Source organism: Diabrotica undecimpunctata, chromosome 1 (genome assembly GCF_040954645.1).
Source record: "Diabrotica undecimpunctata isolate CICGRU chromosome 1, icDiaUnde3, whole genome shotgun sequence".
Classification (NCBI taxonomy): Eukaryota; Metazoa; Arthropoda; class Insecta; order Coleoptera; family Chrysomelidae; genus Diabrotica; species Diabrotica undecimpunctata.
In genome coordinates, this window is record NC_092803.1 from 66,287,130 (window position 1) to 66,310,847 (window position 23,718).

The following is a 23,718-nucleotide window of genomic DNA, read 5'->3' on the forward strand; positions in this document are numbered from 1 at the left end:
AGAAGGAAGGCTCCAGCACTTGACAAGGGCGAGAATGTGTCGGAACGCGGAAGAGAGGGAACGTGTGAATACGTCTTACCGTGCAAGAAAGAAGGAGTGGAATGGGAAGATACGAGCCGAGAAGAAGAGGCACAGGTGAGGACTGTATGATAAGTTCGACGAGGACATTTGGGGTGAAAGGTATAAGATCGCAATGAAGCATTTCGACGCCTGTGCTCTGTATGACATGACATTGGACCAGAATCTGGTGACAGTCACCGAACTGTTTCTACCAGAACGGTGACATGGTGTTCCAAGAGACATCGAGGCTGAGCGTGGGCTTCCCTTTACGTTGGATGAACTGGCTGTGGCAGTGGATTCCCTCAAGTCTGGCAGGGCTCCCGGTATTGATATTGTCGGTGGTCTAGATGGAGGTGATTGTACGTCTGAGCCGTTTGGAGCCCGCGTGGTTGCTGGAGCTGGAGTTTTCTTGCTGTGCAGTCGTTTCTGAACCTCTGGAAAATCTCGTGCTCGTGCTCCTGCCTAAATGCAAGGCGGAAAAATATCGCCCTATTTGCCTTCTTCTTTGCATCGGAAAATTATATGAGAGAATGCTACGTGCACGTATCGAGGAGGCGATTGCGATGTCTGGAGGCTTGTCTCCGAGACAATATAGTTTCTGTCAGGAGAAAAGTATAGTGGATACGGTGACCGAAGTACTTCGGGTGACACGGGGAATTGGGGCGGGCTGATCATCGATGGGCCATCCTGATTCTCTTTGACGTCCGAAATGGTTTCAATACATTGCAGTGGGGTCACGTAATGAACTCTTTGAAAACAAGTAACTGTTTGGGGTGTTTAAGGAACATGGTTACTGATGATCTTTTCGAGAGGAAGATTGTAGCAGATAATGAGAGTAGATGTAATGGCTAGGGTCCCGCAGGGTTTCATCCTGGGTCCGACGCTGTGGAATCTGGCATATGACGGGGTCTTAAACTGCGAATATGGGGGGCTGTTATACCCTTCGCATTTACGTACGACCTCGCTATGCTGGTGGCTGCGCGGAACAGTGAAAAAATCTCTACGCTTCGGATTACGCGTATGTGTTCCCTTCTTGAGGATTGGATGAACAACCATAATGTTTCTCTCGCTGAGGATTAGATGGTGGCTGTAGTACTCAGAGGCTACAGAAAAATAGAAGGTGTATTTGAGAATGTGGTAGCGAGAATAACGCCCAAAAAGTACGAAAAGTATCTGGGAGTTACTCTCCACCAGGGTTGGAGTTGGAGAGAGCATTTGTGGGGGGGGGGGGAAGGGGGGTGAGGAGTGATCCGCAGAACTATTCAGAGAATAACTGCGCTGGGGAGGATAATGCCTAATATCGGTGGATTCAAATCCATAACGGAGGGTGCTTCATTGTTTTATGCAGTCTGTAGTCCTTTACGCCACCCTAATCTAAAGTGAGCCGGTAGAAATACCAACTTACAAGAGGCAACACATGATGTGGCGGAGTGGATAAAGTCACTAATCCCTAACCTTCAAAGCTAGGTGGACTGCCGGAACAGGCAGCTGGATTATTACCTGACGCAAATGCTCACAGGTCATGGCTGCTTCAGTAGTTCCCTTTCAGGTTTAGTAGGGCACAATACGATCAGTGCCTTTACTGTAGCCTTTGGAATACTGTGGCACACACAATGAAAAACAGAAGTTTGAGAGTGTAACTGCAGAATGTTTAATTCATTTCATTCATTTCACGACATCTACAAAAAACAAGAGGAGAGGAAACTCGGAGCAGAATTCTGAAACAAGCTGGTAGCGTCTCCGTGATGTTCGGAATATGCTTGGGTTAAAAGTTTCTTTAATCGAAAATATGCTCTATTTACCAGATATATTAGTCTGTTAATTTCTGCACTTACTGCATTATTCTGGTTTTGAGCCTAGATATATGAACTCTCTCACACCTTCGAAAGTATACGTTCTAACCGTTAGATCTTCGGGTAGTGCTACTTGCAGATCATTTGTTACTTTCATATATTTCGTTTTACTAGTATGAATCTGTAGCTCCATTTTTTTATTGTTGCTGCTTATAATTTCGTGAACGGTTGGACCAGCCAGCCTTTCTTCTTGCAATGATGTCGATGTCATCGGCGTACCTCTTGTTGTTATTCCAGCTTCTCTAGTAGTTTTTTTCTGGGACAATGTCGAATAGAAGGCATGGTAGGATATCTCCTTGTCGAAGTCCTATCTGTGTCTTGAAACTTCTTGATTCTTCGTTCTGCACTCAAACTTTACATTCACTGTTAAGAGGGTTTTGTTTCACCAATTTTACTGTATACTGGGGTATTAAATTCTATCATTGCTTTATATAGTGAATTTCTTTCTACACCATTATAGGCACTTCTAAAATCTACACACAGTTGGTGAGTACCAATTCCATACTCATGTTTTTTTTCCAAAGCTTGTTTAAGAAAGAATATTATGTTTTCACAATACCCCGATAGTCGATCGTAAAAAATATTGGTCAATATTTTTTAGGTCACGTTTAGGAGGATAACCTTAATAAACTAACATTACTTTTAGATAATTTAATTTAATTTAATAGACAGGGAAAAATATTTTTCTAGACAAAAATGGCATACAGACTGGAACAAAATATTACTGGGGTTTAATGGGTTCAAAATCATGTAGCGTCATCCAGAAGAACATGGAAATTAATGATAAATTTGTATTTGCCTTCCGAAAAAACCCGCGTAAAAAATAAAAGATTTGAGTCAGAATCATCTAGTCATTGACAAAACTAAGCGAGAATATAATCAAAAGTACTATGAATAAAACAAATATACAGTTGTTATATCTAACGATGTGTAAACAAATGTTTTATCAGGTATTGATCGTTTTTGTGATATGCCGATTTTAATATATATATATATATATATATATATATATATATATACATATATTATATATATATATATATATATATATATATATATATATATATACATATGAGTTTTATTTGTTTTACAGAAGAATCACATCGTACGTCCATATCGCCTAAATTTTAATATAAATTCCAAGAATTTTATTTTAAATCTACTTAATAGGCCATTAACAACTTTTTAAATTGCCACTATCTACAACATAGACAAAATAGTAAAAGCGATCAATGTGATTCAGTAAGCTGAACTACGTTTCTTTACCCATTTTAGCAGATTTGCCACTGTTTAGCTGGTGTTCATAGTGAAAAATTGGTTACATCGCAGAATGGTGCTATTCCGGTAAAAAGAGTATTAGCTCCTTCTTTAGTAAAACTATCATCGATATTTTTGGTCCAACCTGCTTCTAAACATTTAATCATTCTCTCAATAATTTCTCTTACTGTCACAAAAATTACACCTGTCTCTTTTATCAGTCTGCCCATTTCTACTATCCATCTGTGGCACTCCAACACCCGTATGTGTCACAGAGTCTGGGTGTCGTAGTATAGGCACTCGTTCGTGTCAGTCAGCCTTTCCGAACCTAAAATACATCCAGTGATGGCTCAGGAGGCTGCCTCAGATACAGTCCTGTAGGCGCATATCACTCGTAGCAGACTTGTTCTATCCACGCGTGTCATGGGCCTTCTGTAGTCCGGTATCCCTACCGCCCCACTCCAGACTGGTGCCGCGTAGAGGACTATCGACTACATATGCCTGTGTAAGGATCTTCTCCTTTTAGATTTGGGTCCTCCAATATTGGCCATTATCTTCCCCAGCCCCGCCGCGCTATTCTCAGCCTTTCGGAGTATTTCCCGCACGTGCTCCCCCACTTTCCATTCTGGTGACATGTCATTCCAACGTACTTTACGTGTTTAGATATATACTCAAACATCATATTCTCATAACTTTACATTGTAGTTTCACCCTTTGTTTGTTACTTTACCTCTTTAGTGGCTTTCGTCTTTACTTACATATTATTATTTATATTATGCTGATATGAACACATGTCTCTCTGACAATAGTTGATGGCAACTGCTGTCAGAGTTACATCAACTTACACTTTGTCTAAGGACTAGCAACCCCAGTGGAGTCTTATGTTGCCATGTGAATTATTCCTTTTGTAACTAACTTAAACACCATAGTTTTTAATTATCACAGATGTAACTTAAAGTTAATAAAACTATATTTGAAGGGTTTTTACCCATATATTTAATGACTTTAAACATGTACATCCAGATAGCACTGCTGATGGAATAGTTATTTCAAAAACGCTGAGATGTAGCCCGATAGGGTTTTTATAAAGGAATTATTAAATAAAATTTTTCTAATATAATAATATTTTGTCTACATAAGTACATTTAATATTTCGTGATAAATGCTTTTTGAAAGAATTTATGAACTGTACACTATTTAAAAAACAGCTGTTTAACGAAATTGGTTTTTCAAGTAGACTGAGAATTTATTACTTTATTATCAAAATTAATTAAATACATTATCAATGTGATAAATATCTGTCTTTTGGGTAGCCATATAATCTTAAGTTTAAAATTAATTAGAATCATTAAATGAAATGCGTATTAATAGATTGTTTGTCATTAACATTTGTCTGAATTGTTAAATTAAGCCAACAGTTATAAAGATATATTCGTGCATTTTGCTTCTCATATCTTCAAAGCCTGCTGCAAATATATGTTAACAGAAAGTCCAATAGAAAGGTTCTTCTGTGTCTACTGGTGCATAGCCTTTGTTTTAGCCACGTTGTCTTTTGACGTCCCTGACTTCTTTTGTCTTGTTTGTGGCGATGAATGTATGAAGTTCTGAGCATACACCAATAGCACCACATTTCTAAGGCTTCTAGTCGTTTAGATGTTGCCTCCTCTAAAGTCGAGCTGCCTTCTTCTTCTTCCTGTGTCCTTCTCGATTGTAGTGCATTGGCTATCAAGTTGGTTATACTAATTTTGTTAACGGCAGCTCAAAAAAGGGATGCAGATGACCTGTTAAACCATTTCCTCAGCTGTCTAAGCCATTTATTATTTGCTACTCGCTAAACCAGATGTTCTTCTGCGACCTGGTTCTTTTCTTCCGCATATATTGCCTTGTATTATTAAATGCAGTATCTCTTTGGATGACTCATAACATGGTCAAAATATTCCAGTCTGTGATTTTTAAATGTTCTGATCACTTCCGTAACTTTTCCCTTCCGCTGCAAAACATCCTTATTTATTCAACTTATTCGTAGAATTCTTCGATACACGCAGATTTCAAAGGCTTTAAGTTTCCTTAAAAGTGTATCTGTTAAACTCCAACCTTACACATCATATAAAAGAATACAAAACACATAACATCTTACTAATCTAATTTTCAGTCTCAAACAAATATTATTTCTACATACGATTTTCTTTAACTTCAAAAATGCAGTTCTGGCCTTTTCTACACGTATTCTATTTTCTTTGCTTATGTTCCAGTTCTCATTTAGATTACATCCAAGATAAGGGATACTATTGGCTCTCTCCAGTTGTTCTCCATAAGCTGTTACCACTTCTGGTTATATTGGCGTTTTACTGACAACAATCACCTTTGCTTTTGTGGTGTTTAGCGTCAATCCATATTCATCACACGTTGTGGTAATCCTATTAATCAGATGTTGAAGTTCTTCGTAACTATTTCCATTTAACACCGTGTCATCCGCGTACCTCAAATTATCAATATTGATGCTATTAGTTTTGATACCACTTTAAACATTATCCAATGCTTTATTAAAAACAAGCTCTGAATAGATGTTAAATATTAATGGACAGAATTCAGTCTCATCTTATTTCTTTTCGTATGTAAAGCTCTTCAAAATTGTCCCGGCCAATCCTGCCATAACCTTATAAACCGCCATATTTCCTTTTGCAGAATATCCAAATCATGTATATATACATATATATATATATATATATATATATATATATATATATATATATATATATATATATATATATATATATATATATATATATATATATATTAATATTCGAGATTTCGAATGTGTTTCCTTATTATTTATAATGACCTTGGTCAAAATTCAAATCTATCTGACCATGTGTAGTCGGGGAAACAATCATTTTCGTCTCAGCAGTTTTCCTCTCAATATAATTTTTGTTTAGCATGTAAGAACTTAATGTTAATGAAGTTATTTAAGTTAGTAGTTTCAATTAACCAATCTAGATTTACGAGTTATTGTTTACATTATTTTTTTTCCACTTTATCAGTTAATTTTTCTTGTAGCTCTTGAAAAAGAATTCAAACACATTCGAAAGCTCGAGTAATAAAAAATTGTCTTTCAGCTCTTTTATTGACCTCAACCCACCCAAACTCAATATCGTTTTTCCAAATGAGTCAACAAAGTACTTCGTGTTTCTTTACTTTATTTATTTACTTATTTCGTTTATGCCGCAGAGTTACGCCACAAGGTCTGAGTTTCCATTTCTGATATTTTAATTATATTGCTGTTTTATTCCTGAAACTATATCATTCCCAACATGGGCGTTAAAATATTCCATAATTAATAAATATTCGTCATTTGGGGTCTCGGTTATTCCAGTCTGAAGGTGTTCATAGGAGTTTACTCTTATGATGGTATCTCTGTTCTCTGTTCTCAGGTGCGTAGATTGCTATCACATTCAAAGGTTTGATATCCACACTAAATATGATATTTACACTAAATATTCTTTCAGAGATATATTTATATTATTGTACTGTATTGTTTCTTTCCCAAAATCACTGTACATCATCAGAAAGTCATCCAGCATAATTTGATCCTATCCTTTCGTCTCTTGTAGCACACATATGTCTATATTTTTTTTACAAGTTATTTTGTAATTTTCTGTTCTTGTTTGTTTAGAGACTTCACGTTTCAGGTATCGATTCGAAGTATATTTCCTGCTTTCGATAAATTCATTGTCCTCTTTCTCGCGTTCTCTGGGCGTCATAATCCTGCTTCTATGAGATGTATGGGTTTAAAGTCTATCAGTAGGGTGCTAATCTGGCTGTAGATCCACTACTCCTTTATGTCTTCGTCTACCTCATTTGTCAGTTCTCTGTCGTCATTTCAATATCTTCATCAACATGCCATCATTTATTCTTGTCAGTTCCACTTTAGTTTGGTAGTTAGGTTCGATGATGTCATGTCATATAATATGGGCGAGTTCTTCAGCGTATTAACCCTTTTAATTCTATCTGATAATGGTTTCACACATTTATTTACTTTAAGCTCCTGTCAAATTATCTAAGATTAGCCAGCGAAGCAAAAATGCTTCAATCTCCTCCTATTTTTAGCATTACTAACATCTTCCATGGACCATCGTAGTATACAATTATGTATAGCCCTTGTTGATTTTGGAAAAGTATTCAATTGAGTTAGATAGAGAAACTTAATATTTCCAAATTGTTCATTCAGTTGTTGGAGGATATCTTCAATAAACTTTAAAGGCCATAGTTCAAGAAATTTGCAATATGGCCTTTGGTATGGCATAGTACCATTCCACAAAATAATAACAGATATAATTTACTTATTGGAAACCAAAACGTCAAAATAAACTTGTGTTTACTAACTTGTGTAAACTAAAATAATATTGTGGCTTATTCGAAATAAAAATAGTAAATTGTAATAAGGTGTCACAAGAAAATACACTCACCGACACGAAAAACGGAGCACTTGCAGTTTTAAAATAGAAACTTAAAATTTTAATTCTCTTTAAGTTTTTATTATTATAATAACGTAAACACAAACGAAACTAACTGTTTTTAAGTAATTTCTAATAAAAATTTAGTTTTTTAACAAAGAACTGTTTCAGTAAATAACAATTTAAAAATCAAGGAAAAAAACGTCGTAAGTAAATGTAACAAAATGACGCTCAATTAATGAAAACTTAAATCATGTATCCAGACAAACTGATTTTAATAACTAATATTTCCACCACTTGCTCGAATTATTGCTTGAATTCTCCTTGGCATGCCTCTCGGAACAATGTACAGTTCAGTACGTGCTACAAGAAAAATTCCAGCCCACGCCATAATTGAGCCCCTTGATAGCCTACCCTAGGACTGAAGGTACATTCTGCAAAACGTCCATGTGATCTTTGCCATACTCTCTCATCTTTCCATCTGGAGACCGCAAGGTAAACTTGGACTCATCGGTAAATAAAACATACCTCCAATTATTTACAGTAGAATGAGCATGGTTTCTGGCAAACTGAAGCCGCTCAACTCGATGGCGCCTGAGAAGTTGTAGGCCTGTTGCAGGTCTACGACTGCTTAAATTTGCTTCTCCAAGCCTTCGTCCAATTATTCGTTCACTTAGGGAGGAATCAGACTGCTCGACCAGACCGACCGTCTACGATCGACCAACATTACGAGTCTATGAAAATGTATGCGCAGAGTCAGACTGGTGGACCGTCCATCACTTACAGCGACCGACCGCGATCGTCCAATTTGAAATTCGGAATTGTGGGAATTTTTGATCGTTGGTCGATGAATATGGAACATTTCGCATTCATTTATACTGTTCTGAGCAGTGACATTCACCATTGACACTTCAAGATTTGTAAATAACCTATAAAAGTTGGGCTTGCTCTTGCGATAATAATTTTGAAATTTAATAGAACGGGATATAACAGAAAGAATTCTCCTTGTTGGTGTCTTTTTAAAAAAATGTCACGCACCCAAACTGTCTTACGCCTACGAAGACGTCTCCACATAAATAAGTGATAAACAATTTATCAGTAGAATTATTGCTGCTAATTCTATCCATAATTCAATTTTCTACAAAAAGCCCGGTAAAATAATATTACAAAAATGTGGTTATGTTGCTAGAGCCTCCTGACGTTTTGACGGCTTGCTCCGGTTGTCAAGAAAGGTGTAAAAATACGGTGCATACTACTATTGAATATTTGATACTTTTGAGCAACATATCGTTCACTTCTCCCGTCTTAAAGCAACGCAACCATAGCATAGCATAGCAGCTGCTGTTTCGGGATCTAAAAACATAATTCTTGAGATTTAATTAGCGCAATTCAACTTCCAATTGTGTTTGACACTTGATTCGTCTTTACAGTTTACTCGCATCAACAATAACAGAAGAATAACAAAAGGATACCAATAGCTGCCTTTGCACTTTTTTAAAGTGATACGAATAGTATTTTCCTTATTTCTGATTTTTCATCAATTTTTTTTCGGATAAGCACTTAAGTTTTATTAAAAATTACTTAAAACAGTTTACGTTATTATAATAATATAAATTTAAAGAGAATTAAAGAGCAAGAGCTCCTTCATGCCTGTGAGTGTAGATTCAGAACAAAAATAAAATAACAGATAGAATATTGCAGCCATTTGGAATACAAGAAAGGAATAGGAAGAGTGGAATAAAATGAAGTGACGATCTTAAGAAACGTTCTGTAACAATACGGATCAAAAGGGCAATAGCTAGAGACCAGTATATTAAACAAGACGAGACATATGTCTAAAAGTTTTTATAGGTATTTTGAGTCTGCGCCATTTTCTACGTAAGGTAGAGTAGATAGAGTTCGTAACGAGGTTGTTCTGCAGCGGATCGGAAAAGTTAACGAAGTGCTCAGATCAGTCAAAAATCGCAAACTGGAATGTTTAATATCCGGAGATATATAATATCCTTTATTTAATTATATAAGGCAAGATAGATGGAAAAAGACAATAAGTCATTTTTTTTGCCCTCTCTATGCGGGGTAGGTTACCTTATATTATTTCTTTATTAGATTATGCTAATAATAATCCACTTCAACGAAATAACTTTCTACTTCTCTTATCTAGTCTTATTTTCTTTTTCTAGAAAATTGCTATTGAGTGATTCAGTGTAGTCGATGGTTCTACGTATTTTTACGTTGAACGTTTTACGAGAGGTTCTTTATGACGAAACCTACAGTTCTATCAGTTTTTATCAGTAATTATAATACCATTGTCTTTTTTCTCATAAAAAAATTATAGACTCCAAATTATCTGTATCCGGGATTTGTTTTATGGTATTGATAAACCTACCGAGTGAAGGCATTTTCTAAATGAGATGATAACGTAAACACAAATAAATGGAGGTTTAATCTCTGAAAATATTTAACTCTTTAAAGATTACCTTGTTTAAATAGTTTGTTTGTTCCTTGAAGAATCGAAGTAGTGGAAGTGTTTACTTTTTAATCCGCAACAACAAATACAAGTTTTAAAATGTTTGTACATAATATATGCGATTAGCGTCAGAAAAAACCACAGCAACATAAAAATTATAGAATTGTAAACCACTATCATATCACGATGTACCATAAGATATGGTATATTCCAGCATATGTTTAACTGTGTCCAAAGGTACCTCAACTATTTAAAGTACTAGTACAATAAATCTTACCTACTTAATCCGATCAAAACACACATAATTCAATTTCCATTAAGTCTTAATGTGCGTACCACTTAGATACAATTAGAAAGTTAAAACCGCCTATTGCTTTGCAAATAAAGGTTTGGAAAAGTTTATTTCGGCGTTCATTTTATCACGACTATCAACTAAAAAGTTAATCCTTTAAACACTAGACAGTGTGAGAGAAATCGTGTCTTAGGAGAACTATGATGTAAACTCAGCCAAACACCCCTTAGTGCATATGAGACATTCTTTATTTTTAGATCAGTTATGACTTGACTACTGGTGTAACGAAATATTTTTGCCTACCACATGGGGTATTATTATAATTGGTAGAAAATTGGGGACAGAAATTGTTGGGGCAGAGATAAAGCAAGCAAAATAATCGATACTTGTGCGAACGGCACTCAGTTTTTGTTTGGAGAGCTGGGGTCGAGGATGAGTAAATAGCAAGGGGTCGGATTGGGGCAACTACAAAAAAATTAAACAAAGGGGTACTAACGTGAATCTCTTGGGACAAACAAAACAAAAGGAAACATGAAATATCTCTAGCAATTTAAAAAGGACAACAGCTGGTTGTAACTATTGAAATAATTATTAAACATAAAAAATATATCTTTTCAAATTAAACTTAAAAAAAGGGGTTAGAGAGTTAGTCAAGATAAACAAACAAAATGGTTTACAAAAAATTAAACATTTATTGTGTCTCACCACAAACAGTCACAAAAATAAATGGCACAAATTACTAGATTAATAGTTACAGAGTACAAAAATAACAAAGAAAACTTACATGTCATCCGTTTACAAAATCTAGGAGTTGGAAATATTACATTAACTTACAAAAAAATTGTTATTGCAATAGAGGTTAACCTTTTTATTAAAAAAACAAAACAAATGAATATCGAAAATAATAGAGCGAGCTGTCTTATGTTAACATTAAATTTAAAACAACAATTAAAATGACAGCTAACCATGCCCTAAGATTTACAATGTTAAATATTACAATTTTTAAATTTTAATAAAAGCAATTATTACTTTAGAAAAAAAATGTCTGTCTTTACTTTAAAATTTGAAACAAAAAGTTACCTGGATTTTCACTAAAACACTTTGAATTTTCTGTAACTGGACATCACTGGTGGTTCTGGGGTAGAACTGGGCTTCACTCTCTGTAACGAACACACGAACAAATTCATCTCCAAACTGCCAAAAAGCCTGGGATGACAACCAGGGGGAAACAAAACGAGGATGGAAACGACGATTCTTCCAATCCTCACTTAAAACTTTAACTGAACCATTAACTGCCACAATACATTACATATTTTTTATGAAAAGAGACGAACAACGAGGAACATTTCAAATTTGATGAAAAATTTGGATCCACACCTAAGCCGACTGTGAGAATGAGCAATTATCTTTTAAAATTCATTCGCATAGCATAAAATAACAAAACACTTGACGGAAATATTTATTTAAAACGCAGAATATGAAACGCAAAAGAATGCCGAGGACGTGCACATCTGTAAAACATAAACAAACTCTAAAAATGTGTTTATATTACTTGACGACGCTAAAAGGAATTGAAAATACTTTTTGCATGTAAAGAGAAATACACTGAAATCATTCTTCGTTATTTTAATACATATATGACGGGATTTCAATTTAATACATATCTATACGAGGGGATTTCAATATATATATATATGTATATATATATATATATATATATATATATATATATATATATATATATATATATATATATATATATATATATATATCAAGGACCAAAGAATTTGTAAATGCTACACCGGGCAAAATTATACTTCTTGCGAAAGAATAAACAACCTTTTAGTCTTCTAATCACGGAAAAAAGAATTATTAGAAAAATCGACAATAAGAGTCTAAGTTTAAGAACTATTCGAGGTTCTAGTATCTGAGCTGAGTATATAGTGACACACGTATTTTAATTTATCTATAATCTTTTAACATTGATACTAAAAACACAATTAATTTATAGCATTTTATTTACTTCACACTACAAATACATTTATTAGATTGACTCTCTACAATTTAATTTTCTTTATATATATTTGTCCCGTTATTCTAGAATTCACATCGTAATTAGAATGTGAATCAGTACGATATAGCGAATGGGCTGACGCAACAATATTGTAACAGTTTCAGAAGGAAAAAAATATTATCATAATTCCTAGTAAATATTCAAAATAATGTTGCTCGCGCTATCTATCCGCCGAGCGGGGAAGCATCTAACCTACCTGAATCAAACTGTATCTTCAATCTGTATCAATTTCATATCAGTATTTTTCATTCATAATCTAACGCCAAGATATAAAATGTTTGTTTTTTTACGATATGATTTTAATTTTAGTTTCATATATGCACTTCTGATTTTTAAATTAATATTGTTAACACAGATTGTTTATTTCTTTTCTGGGATGACGTAACTTTTTAACGTAGAATCTTTTAATAACTTTTTGTTTGTTACATAATAATAAAGGTTAGTTTTGTTTTAAATTTTTTATTTTATTTCTTTGTCTGAGCTCGTTTTCTTACGAGGGTAAACTATTAAGAAAATGCGTTCAATTCGCTTTAATTTTAAAGTTCATACAAACATATTGTATATAAATTTATAACGAACCACTCCAATCTCTTCCGGCACGAACAGAAAGGCCTAGATTGTTTGTGTTCTTAAGTAAATAGTTTGTTTACGTTACAATATTATCAAGTTTATCACCAATATATTCTCTCGTTAAAAAACCTATAAAAAACAACCTCGTCCTACAAAATAGTTGAATATCGATTTATCAGCCAGATGATAATTTACTAATAATTAGTTACACAACATCTAACACGCTGAAAATCTGAAAAAAATCGCTTAACACCACATTTTCCAAAATGGAGTCTGAATTAGCCTCCAAAATGTGACGACTTACTAACAAAAGATGTTTGCTTTATTCGTCAATCGCGTAATTCATCATCGGTATCTTGTCAGCCGCATTTCTAAAATGTTCTGGTGAGCTATAGCAAAACCCCTGTTTTAGGTTTATCAGTCAGGATATTTTGTGTATGCCTGGATTTCTCCTTCCTTGTCTGAATGATCCATATTGTATCCAAATAATGCATATTTCTCCCCTTGTTTGTATGGTCCAAATGTTAATGTTTTCTAATTTTAATAGATTTTATGATCATACTTTTCTTGTTTATTCTTTTACATATCTCCATATTCATTATTCTCTCTGTCCAAGATATTCTGCTTATATTTACTTCTCCAGTGCCACATCTCAAAGGTCTTGAATTCTTTGATTTCAGATTATTTTATTCTCCATGTTTTTAAGCCATAAAGCAATATAGAAAAAAAAATAGCAACGTAACATTTTTGCGTGAATTGCTATGTTATTATTATCATTACATAGTAAGTTCTTTAGTGGTATAAAAATATCCGTCTTGTAATTTTATTCTCTCTCTTCAATGGCGCTACAGCACAAATCAAGCCTTGGCCTCTTCTAACTCTACAAACTATGCTTCCAACCTTGCTGGTTCCGTACCGATTTTCTCCAGGTTCTCACGTCTAGTAAATTTTGCGAGTCTGCCACCACTTCATCCTCCCGCCTTTTCCGTGGCCTTCCTTTGGGTCTTACGCACTGCATTTTACTATTTAGGGCTCTTTTTGGCAATCTTTAGGTCTCCATTCTCACTACATGAACAGCCCGTCGAAGTCTCTGAAGTTTAACGAATTCTGAGATCGGTGCCTCTTTAAACAATTGGAAGAGTTTATAGCTGTATATAAATCCCTATACTCTGTTTTCGTTAATAGGTCTAAATATCTACCTTAGAACTTTTCTTTCAAAGACTTCCAGCTTTCTCTTTGTAACTTTTATCGTCACTCATCCACAACATACTATTAGATTAGATTAGATTAAGAGAGGTGGCCTTTCGGTCTATTCCACTGCGACCTTTTCAGATCTATTGTGGTCCTCTAGTCCTAGATAACATTGTCCAGCCTGACCCTTTTTATACAGTCTAGTAGTTTCGAGACTGTACCTTCCATGTAGCTATTTGCCGGTGGATTTTCTTCTCCTAATGCAAAGAACCGCACATTTGCCAGACTGTCACACTGACATAAAATGTGCTCTGCTGTTTCTTCTTCGAGGTGACAGAATCTGCACAGGTCATCATCTGATAATCCCATCAGCTTCAAGTGCCTATTCAGCTTACAGTGCCCTGTTAGAAGACCTACTATGACATTGACTGTTTTCCTGTCTTTGCTTATTAGGTCTGCCGTAAATTTTGGCGAATGTTCTGTAATGAACTGTTTCGCCTGTCTTTGTCCTGGTGAATTCCTCCACCATTCCAGAGATTTGTGAGCTACCCACTTGTAGCCGTTCTTGTTACTGATTTAGCAACTCCGCAGAAGGGTTCCGGTCCAATAAATGGCAATGATGAGCCTTGTTTGGCCATTTCATCTGCTTTTTCATTGCCCTTATGACTCTCGTGCCCCGGTACCCAGGCTACCGTAACCTTGCTACGGTCTCCTAGTTTATTTAGGGCACACACGCAATCCCATACTAGCTTAGAATTGACCTCTACAGAATTGAGTGCCTTAAGCGCTGCCTGACTATCTGTGAAGATGGCAGCTGAACAAAACGTTCTTTCCTGCCTTTCTATTTCTTCCACGCAGTTATTTCCGCCTGGAAAACTGTCACATCCTTAGATAGACTTACCGGGAAATCTATCCCTTGATTTGTCCCTACTACGCTGGCTCCCACACCCTCCGATGTTTTTGAGCCATCCGTGTACCAGGTAGCAGCAGCTTGTATGGGTACACCTTTATTCCAGTCTTCCCTGCCTGGTATCTTAATTGTGAACTTATTGTTAAATCTATATCTCGTAACTGTTGCATCGATAGGTTTCCCCATCACAATATCGGCTTTTAGCTCCTCGATTAGCTTTCTGTTGTTAGTACCATGCATCTTTCTTATATGTCGCTGACTATGGATTAATCTGTGCATCACGGATCTGGCTTCGCCCTGTATAAAGATATGAAGTGGTGGTAGATTTAACAGGACTTACAGCGATGCAGTAGGAGTTGTTTTTAAGGCCCCCGTAATACACAAGCATGCTAGCCTTTGTGTATTACCTAGCAGCCTTATTGCTCCCACTTGCTGCGTCTTTGTCCACCAAGTCACCGAGCCATAGGTTATCATGGGTCTAATAACCCTTGTATATAACCATAGAGTCATTTTGGGGTTAAGTCCCCAATTCTTACCGCACATTCTTCTACATCTGCCCACGGACATAGTAGCTTTCTGTGTGGTTTTTAGAATGTGAGTATTCCATGTAAGCCTATGATCAAAATATACCCCAAGGTATTTTGTTTCTTTGGCAAATGAAATCTCTGTTCTTCCCAGCACCGGTCGTTTTAGGCCTTGTAGTGCTGTTTTTTTTTTGGTGACACTTTAAGTGTCAGAGTTAAAGTCATGAGATAGTGGAATGTTTTCACATTGAATGAATGTACTTTATGTATTTCGAAGAAAAGTTGTGCGCGTATGATTAATACTGCACTCTGTAAGAGCTCTCAATGTGGAGCTATGCTGGACTAAGTCAAATGCTTTCTCAAAGTGTACAAATATTAATATCAATGGCTTGTTGTATTTTTGGTAATTTTAACGTATTATTTTAAATATTCAATTATTATATATTTATCAAAGAGTTGGGAATACAGTACGGCTTAAGCTTACGCTTGACATTCAGTACGGCGTATACTTGTTTGTATTATTTGTGCTGAACTATATGCTAAACTGTGCTATATTTTGTACGTGAAAGAATAAAAAACAAAACAAAAATGGTAGATAATTGTTTTCATATCTACCTGTGAAATTTAAAATATTTTTTGTGTATTACCATTGATTAGAATCATTCAAAAGAGCAATATTATCACAAGAACCGCTATAGCTGTTTAACAAAGAAAAAATCGTTAATGGAAATGTTTATTTCCATCGATCATTGCTCTGACTTTAGAAAGGAAATCATAATATATTTTGCTTATCACAAACACTTTAAACGAATAAACTAGCTGTTCAGTAATTAAGATTTGACGAAATGTGATAAAAAGTGGAAATCATGTACACCAATCAATGTTAAGTATTTTAAAACAACAAGTGATTGTATTAGTAACAAAAGGTTTCTTTGAACAGTAGCCAAGTGAATCATATATACTTAATATAATTTATTTTGTATTTTTGCTTTTAACTGTTTGTGGGAACAATAGGGGAATATAGAAATTTATTTTTTGACTTGTACCATTTATGTTTTCAAGCTATTGTTAAATATATATATATATATATATATATATATATATATATATATATATATATATAAATATGTTGGAAATATCGGGTATGTTGGAAATATCGGGTATGTGGTCTATATTAAAAAAAAAAATCTTTGTTTTTTCTAAAGCTCAATATTTCGCCATTTATTTAATAGCTTCATCGGGAGTAACTGTAAAAAACAAACATTTCAAAAACACTGACGTACACTTAGATTTACAATACTTACAGAAATTAAAAGATTATACACATAAATAAAATTAAATATTAAAATAACATTATTGTTGATGAAACTGTACATTTAATAAAATGCATGTTAAAATTTAAAATATCTTTGAGCACGTTCGTTAACAATAAATAAGATGGAACAAGTAAAAATTATTTCAAAATGCAAAAATGACAATGTAAGAAAACATAGACGAATAGTATTTCTTTAATTAATCATTAAGGCTAGTTAGTATGATTAATCATTAAGGTGAGTGTAGTTTTAAATTTTGTTTAATATATTGCAATATATGTTGCTTAATTGCCCCGTGTCTGTTTTATAATTTAATGTTTGTTTATTTTTGTTAATGTGGTACATCTCCAAAAATAACCTACTTTTGTAATTTTCACTCTGTGCCAAAATACGAGCATTGTTGTGGTCTAACAGATGACCGGTGTTTTTGTAGTGCTCGACAACTGCGCAAGAATTTTTTTTTTCCAAAAGAAAACAAAAAGAAGAAACTCGAAAGAAAAAGAAAGAAAAGAAAGAAAAGAAAGAAAAGAAAGAAAAGAAAGAAAAGAAAGAAAAGAAAGAAAAGAAAGAAAAGAAAGAAAAGAAAGAAAAGAAAGAAAAGAAAGAAAAGAAAGAAAAGAAAGAAAAGAAAGAAAAGAAAGAAAAGAAAGAAAAGAAAGAAAAGAAAGAAAAGAAAGAAAAGAAAGAAAAGAAAGAAAAGAAAGAAAAGAAAGAAAAGAAAGAAAAGAAAGAAAAGAAAGAAAAGAAAGAAAAGAAAGAAAAGAAAGAAAAGAAAGAAAAGAAAGAAAAGAAAAAGAAAAGTGAACTCTTAAAAGCTCACCATATTTCACCAAATAAATAAATCGTCAGTTTATAAAAAACATTTTGTCATCGTTATTATCGACTTCTGACACGGTGCATGTAGTAGTGGCTGTTAATTGTTTCTACAGGTTTCAAAATACAGAGGATATAATCCGACTTATTCCGAGTAAACATGTCTAATCAGCACCGAGACTCATCAGTTCGTTGTTGTTTCTGCTCTGGTAAGAAAAAACGCGGCAACCATTTGCAAAACCCATTTGTCATACCCAAATGTTCATATAATAGAAAATACGCTTTCTTTTGATAACTAGAGTTTCAGCTATCTCTTGAAACTTTACTTTGGGGCTTTCTTTGACTCCAATGTTAATTATTACCGGTTCCAGCATTGCATCAGTCATATTATCCAAATTCCACATTTTATTTTCTTCCTTGTAAGCATGACTAACAGCATTTTTCCAATTTTCTGGAGTTACTTTTGATAAGGAATGTTCTAATAATTGTTGTAAGTCTTCTAATTTAAAAGTTTTGTTGTTGCGTCCGACTTTACCCTTTACTTGAGACCATATATTTTCTATCGGATTCAGATCACAGTGGTATGGGGGTAAACGTAAAATAATTACATCACGGTTTAATGCCATTTCATCAATTATATATTTTTTATAAGCTGCTTTATGTTGCCTTACAATAGGTAATAATTCCTTTTTTGTCGAATTCTCCTTGTACTCAATTGCGTGTTTATCCAACCATTCGATTATCTCTCCTTTTTTCCATGCCGTTGTTGGCAATTTTTCTGCTAGTTTTGAATGGTAACTAGCATTATCCATGACTATGACAGAATTTTTTGGAATTAAATCCATCATTTGCTCAAAATATTCTTCAAAAACGTCAGCAGTCATTTCCTCGTGGTAATTTTTGGTTGATTTTGAGGCAAAACTTAATAATCCACCATTGACAAAACCGTATTCGTTTCCAATATGGGTTATTATGAGTCTGCGTCCTTTTCCAACGGAAATATTGTTTATTCCAGTACATACACCTTCGATGAATGCCTAACGGGAACTTTTCACATTTGTATCAACCCATAGATATGGTACAGTATGACCTTCATTTAGCCAAGTCTCGTCCAAATAAAAAATTGTTTTCCCTTCTTCTCGGTACTTTTTAATAGTTCTTAGATAATCTCGTCTCCAACATACAATGTAATCTTTTTCAATTAAAACGGATTTTCTTCTATTCTTTTGCCAACGAAATCCCATCTCTCTCAATAGTCCCCATAATTTCTTGTTGCTTATGATTGGTAACTCTTCGTTTTCTTAAATTAATGTTTGGATTTTGTCCATTGTTGGAAATTCTTTGTTAAAAAAAATGAGTGGACGCTGCGTCTTATCATGTTTTTAAGTATTTCTTCAACTTCCAAGGGTATACTCCCTCCACTCTTCTTGGGAGATGAAACAGTTCCTCCTTTTCTTTCTTTTAGGAATCTATAAATTGTTGCTTCTCCAACCCCTGTCATATTGGAACACATGTTAACGATTTCACGAACATTACTTAAAGGGCGTTGATCGTGTACATTTAATATTATATTTTTCTCTCTTAGACTGAAGGCACCTTTAAAACTACACTTAACCGGGATAAAACCTGTTGTCGACATCATTTTTAAATGCAAATAACAAAATATCGACACCACAAACGTAGGTAGGTAAGACATGAACAATGTACATCTACAAACTAAATGGAAGATGCAAACAATTTCTAATTTATATTATTGGCATAAGCTGTAATGTGGCATAAAAACTACTTAAACTATCATTAGTGAAGCCTTATCAGTAATTCCAGGTAATTGTTCAAAGAAGGTATTCTTTTTGTGTCAGGCGATAACTTATATAGAAAACAATAATCACCTTTAAATTACTGTTTACATTAATTTATTTCGTGAAACATTGAATTCTCTCGTTAATCACCCGTGTCTAATTAACAATAATCGTGTGGCATATATACCGACGTTTTTTACGCACAAAAAAGTATAGTGAGATTAGTGGATACTTATTTTACAGAAGATTTTTTAAAAGATAATGAATTGTTGACGGCACCTTAAAATATTAATTTTTTTTATTTATTTCAAAACAAGTATAGGGTGACGCCTATGGTTTTTTGACCTGTTGAGGATTTGCATACATAATGTGCTATCAATATGATGGAAAAGGACTATATTTATTAAAGTTACAAAAGGTGCGTCACTTCAAGTAATGTAACTGAATAGAGTTATGAAGTCATAACTCTACTGAGTTATGACTTTATAACTCAAGAGTTCTAAGTTTGGTTCTTTATTTACATGTTCAACGCGTACTGCCAGTATTATCTATATTCAGTTTTTCTCAGTCTGTATTTACCAATTTCTACCTAATATCTATGAATTTTTTTGTTTCGGTTTTATTGTTAACTAATTGTTATTCGTACTCTTAGCATTCTGTGATTACTATTTGTGTTTATGGTGTTTAACATTTGTATATCTAATACCACAGTTTAAGTTTAAGTTTCTTTTTTATACTATGCTAATACTGTGTTTCTTTAATTGCATGCACGCGTACAAACTTTCCAATTCGCAGCACATTACCACGCACCTTTTAATGAATTATCAAGTTAATTAGCTTATCGGGAATAACCCTGTAGATGCTTGATAACGTAAACGTTACAACAAATATTTAAACATAACTTTTAACAGTCGACTAATGATGTCAACTGACCATGGTTCAGAAGTTGAGAAAATAGTTTGTGGTCCCGGTTATTGTTTCTATTGTGAAAATGCACAGAGAAAATATTAAATGTAAGTCAACCGATAATAATTACGTATCTTTTCATGTTTTTAATTGTTCGTATCGAGAGTTATTTAGTTTACGTAACAATTTATTGTAACCTTGGCATTTAAAATACTGGCAGTTTATAAACAACAACTGTTTTAAGGATGACTATCTAAAACGTTAATGTTAGCTATACAACATACAACTTTTAATAATTTATAAGTCACAAGAGGATATGAAACTAGTCCGGGTATTTCCTAATAACAAACATTGAAATCTCAAATTTACACACGAGACCGTACACTTTGTTCACTGTTTTCGGAACTTTTCATAATGTAATTAAAGGTTTTTATTAACACTGTTTAAAAGGTGTGTTGGTAAAACTATTTTTTTTGTCATGTTTTTCGCTTAATAATATTTTTAAAATATTCAGTGAGGAAAAAGTATATTGTATAGTTACTGAAAACTACTGCTTCGTGTATTTCCTCTAAAATTTTTATAACAAACTAACAGTAGTTTATATCAGCACATATTTGTGATGCAATTCATTCAATTTATAAATATATTTCAATCAAAAGGCCATTCATTGATTACAAGGCTGTCCTTGTAGATTTTAGTATAGATAGTATGGAGTATATTTTTGGGTTGTAAGGCTACATACCAGCCTCTCTGCATAACAACTCAGAGAGAGGGAGAGAGCGTTACGGTTTTCTGTTGTGTTTAGCGGGTGCATATTATGTAAATGTCTTGTTATCGAGTAAAGTAAATAAATGTCGCTTATTATATTCGAATGATTGCGGCATCTCAGAAGAATAACAATCTGATAAAGATGGTTCTTTATTGAATAGAACAATTCCTGCTCGCTCACTTGGCTGCCGAATAATTATGAGCGTTGGACAAAATAAACCTTGGTAGGTACATCATTGTGTTCTGAGGCTGTTTTATACTATGTATACATATACACATATAAAATTTAATAACACTTGGTCAAGCTATTTCGGAGGAGTATGGCAACTAACACTATGATACTAATATGGCAATTAAAAAAGGGGTTAGTAATAGAGGAGTAAAAATTAAGGGCTGCATGTATTTTCTAATGCCACATCATAAAAATATAAAAATAAAGAAATTTGTTTAAAAAGTAACAAAAAAATATGTTACAGTAAGCTGTACACTAGACTAGCTCGAAGCTTTATTCTATGTTTTCTATGTTTCTAAAATTTAAATAATATTTTTAACTAAATAAAGTAATTTTATTATTTACTTATTATTTATATTTTATATAAATTATATTATACCTACTTAATTAATTCAATGAACTATTATGTTTGCTCCTAACGCCACCTGTTAACGTATTAACAGAGCATATATTGTTTACATATGTCAGACCTGTCAAATTCAAACGAAATATGAAATTATAATAAAATATAAATAAATATTATTTGATAGTAAATTTAATTATTATATAAACTAAATAATATGTTTAAAAATAATAACTGTATTTATATACCATTATTTTAAAACGCGTGTGTTAAAAATCTAAACAGATGTTTCAATATTGTTATTAATCGAATGACATTTATGACTGTAAAATTTTGACAATCGTTGCTAATCGAATCTTTTATTGACAGATATTCTTTTAATTTTTTACTTATGTGAAGAAATGCTATTTTATGACGCTACCTGTAACGTGATGTGGTGTGACGATGGCGTCACGCTCGCCACGTGTATTGTGGCGCTAGTTCAGTGACGCTCGTCTCAGCAATTTACTATAGAAAAAAAAAGTAATATAACGCAATTATAGAAGCTTCGCTTTAAAAAAATATTTATTATTTCTTCCTTTGGGGGAGACCTATAGAGGTATGAAAAATAGATTACAACCTATTCTCAGACCTACCGAATACAAATATGAAATTTTATAAAAGTCGTCTAGCCGTTTCGGAGGAGTGTGGCGATTAACACTGTGACACTAGAATTTAATATAAGGTAAGCCAAAAACAAAGTCGTAAGAATTTTCTTCAGTCAGAGCCATCAGTCATCTTCTTTTAAGTTAAATAGACGCAGCGATCTGTCACTTAGTATCTTTCTAACAGTACGGCCACCTATACCTATGGTGAAATTTGGTCTTCTTCTTCTTCTTCATTCCAGGGATTACGTCTTTCTTGGTTAAGATCCGTTTTGCTTTGTTCCGCGCTTTAGTGTATATTTCCTTGTTTTTTTTCCTGTCTTTTTTTGAAAATAAGTACTTGTGATATGCTCGTTTCTTTTTAATTTCAGCAATTTTAACTTGTTGATTGTATTGTCGTAATCGTTTAAGTAAAGTCGTCAGAGAGTTGATCTCTAAAAACGAGACAAACAAGCTGAATTTTGATGAGAATGTCAATTTCGGGACCCCAAAAATATGCAAAAAAGTTTACCACTTCTACCCCCGGGCTTTCTCCTGATACTCCCTTCGTAGGGCGGGATGGAAAACATCGATTTACCAAGAATCTGTACGCCATAGAAAAAAATCTTTCAAATAAGAAATGTAGCCGAGATCATTTTGAACAAAAATGTTTATTAGCACTTTTTGTGTAGATTGAAATGGTCTCTCGGAACAAAGTTCAAAGCGACCGGCGATTTGGGATGTCAGTTACTCCCGCAAAATAAATTTTTTAAATAACATTTGTATCAACTCGACGGTAAAAATTCGATATCTTTTGATCAGATTGTCCTAACAATAAAAATCAAAATCCATTTTAAATGTAAAAAGTGCAGCTTTTGTATGAATAGTGAACATTTTACACTCTTAAATAAATAAACGTTGCCACGAAGGCGGCATTGGATGGAATTTGTAGTTGAAGTTGTGTAGTTTCGAAAAACGTAGGTACTTATGCAATAGAAAAAAAGCAGTTTACAAGCAAACGACCTTAAACTAAACGTTTTAGGTCGTTTGTAATATAAAAGTTTAGCAGCGTTTTTCAAGAATATTTCAAATATCTTATGTTTGTTGCCAGAAATCAAAATCGAAATTTCGTGTTGTAGGAAATAAAATATGACGATTATAAGCTAACAATGGAAATTTCAGGAGTTTTATTGGAGAATCTCTTCTTACGATTCTCATTGGAGAATCGTAAAAAAGTGGCAAAAATTGCGCAACGTTTATTTAGTTAAC

General features: G+C 33.7%; 1 protein-coding gene across 3 annotated transcripts in view; it reads left to right on the plus strand.

Moving 5' to 3' along the window:
- Ctl2 (Choline transporter-like 2) overlaps positions 1-23,718 on the plus strand; it is a 151,091-nt gene that overhangs the window by 28,565 nt on the left and 98,808 nt on the right. Inside the window, exon 1 of one of the 3 annotated variants that reach the window (XM_072543849.1) lies at positions 20,440-20,590. The exons of the other annotated variants lie outside the window; for them this stretch is intronic. Coding sequence (XP_072399950.1) covers positions 20,569-20,590 — 22 coding nt within the window. The 5' untranslated portion in view covers positions 20,440-20,568. Of the gene's footprint in view, positions 1-20,439; positions 20,591-23,718 lie in introns of those variants that run through there. 3 annotated transcript variants of the gene reach the window in all.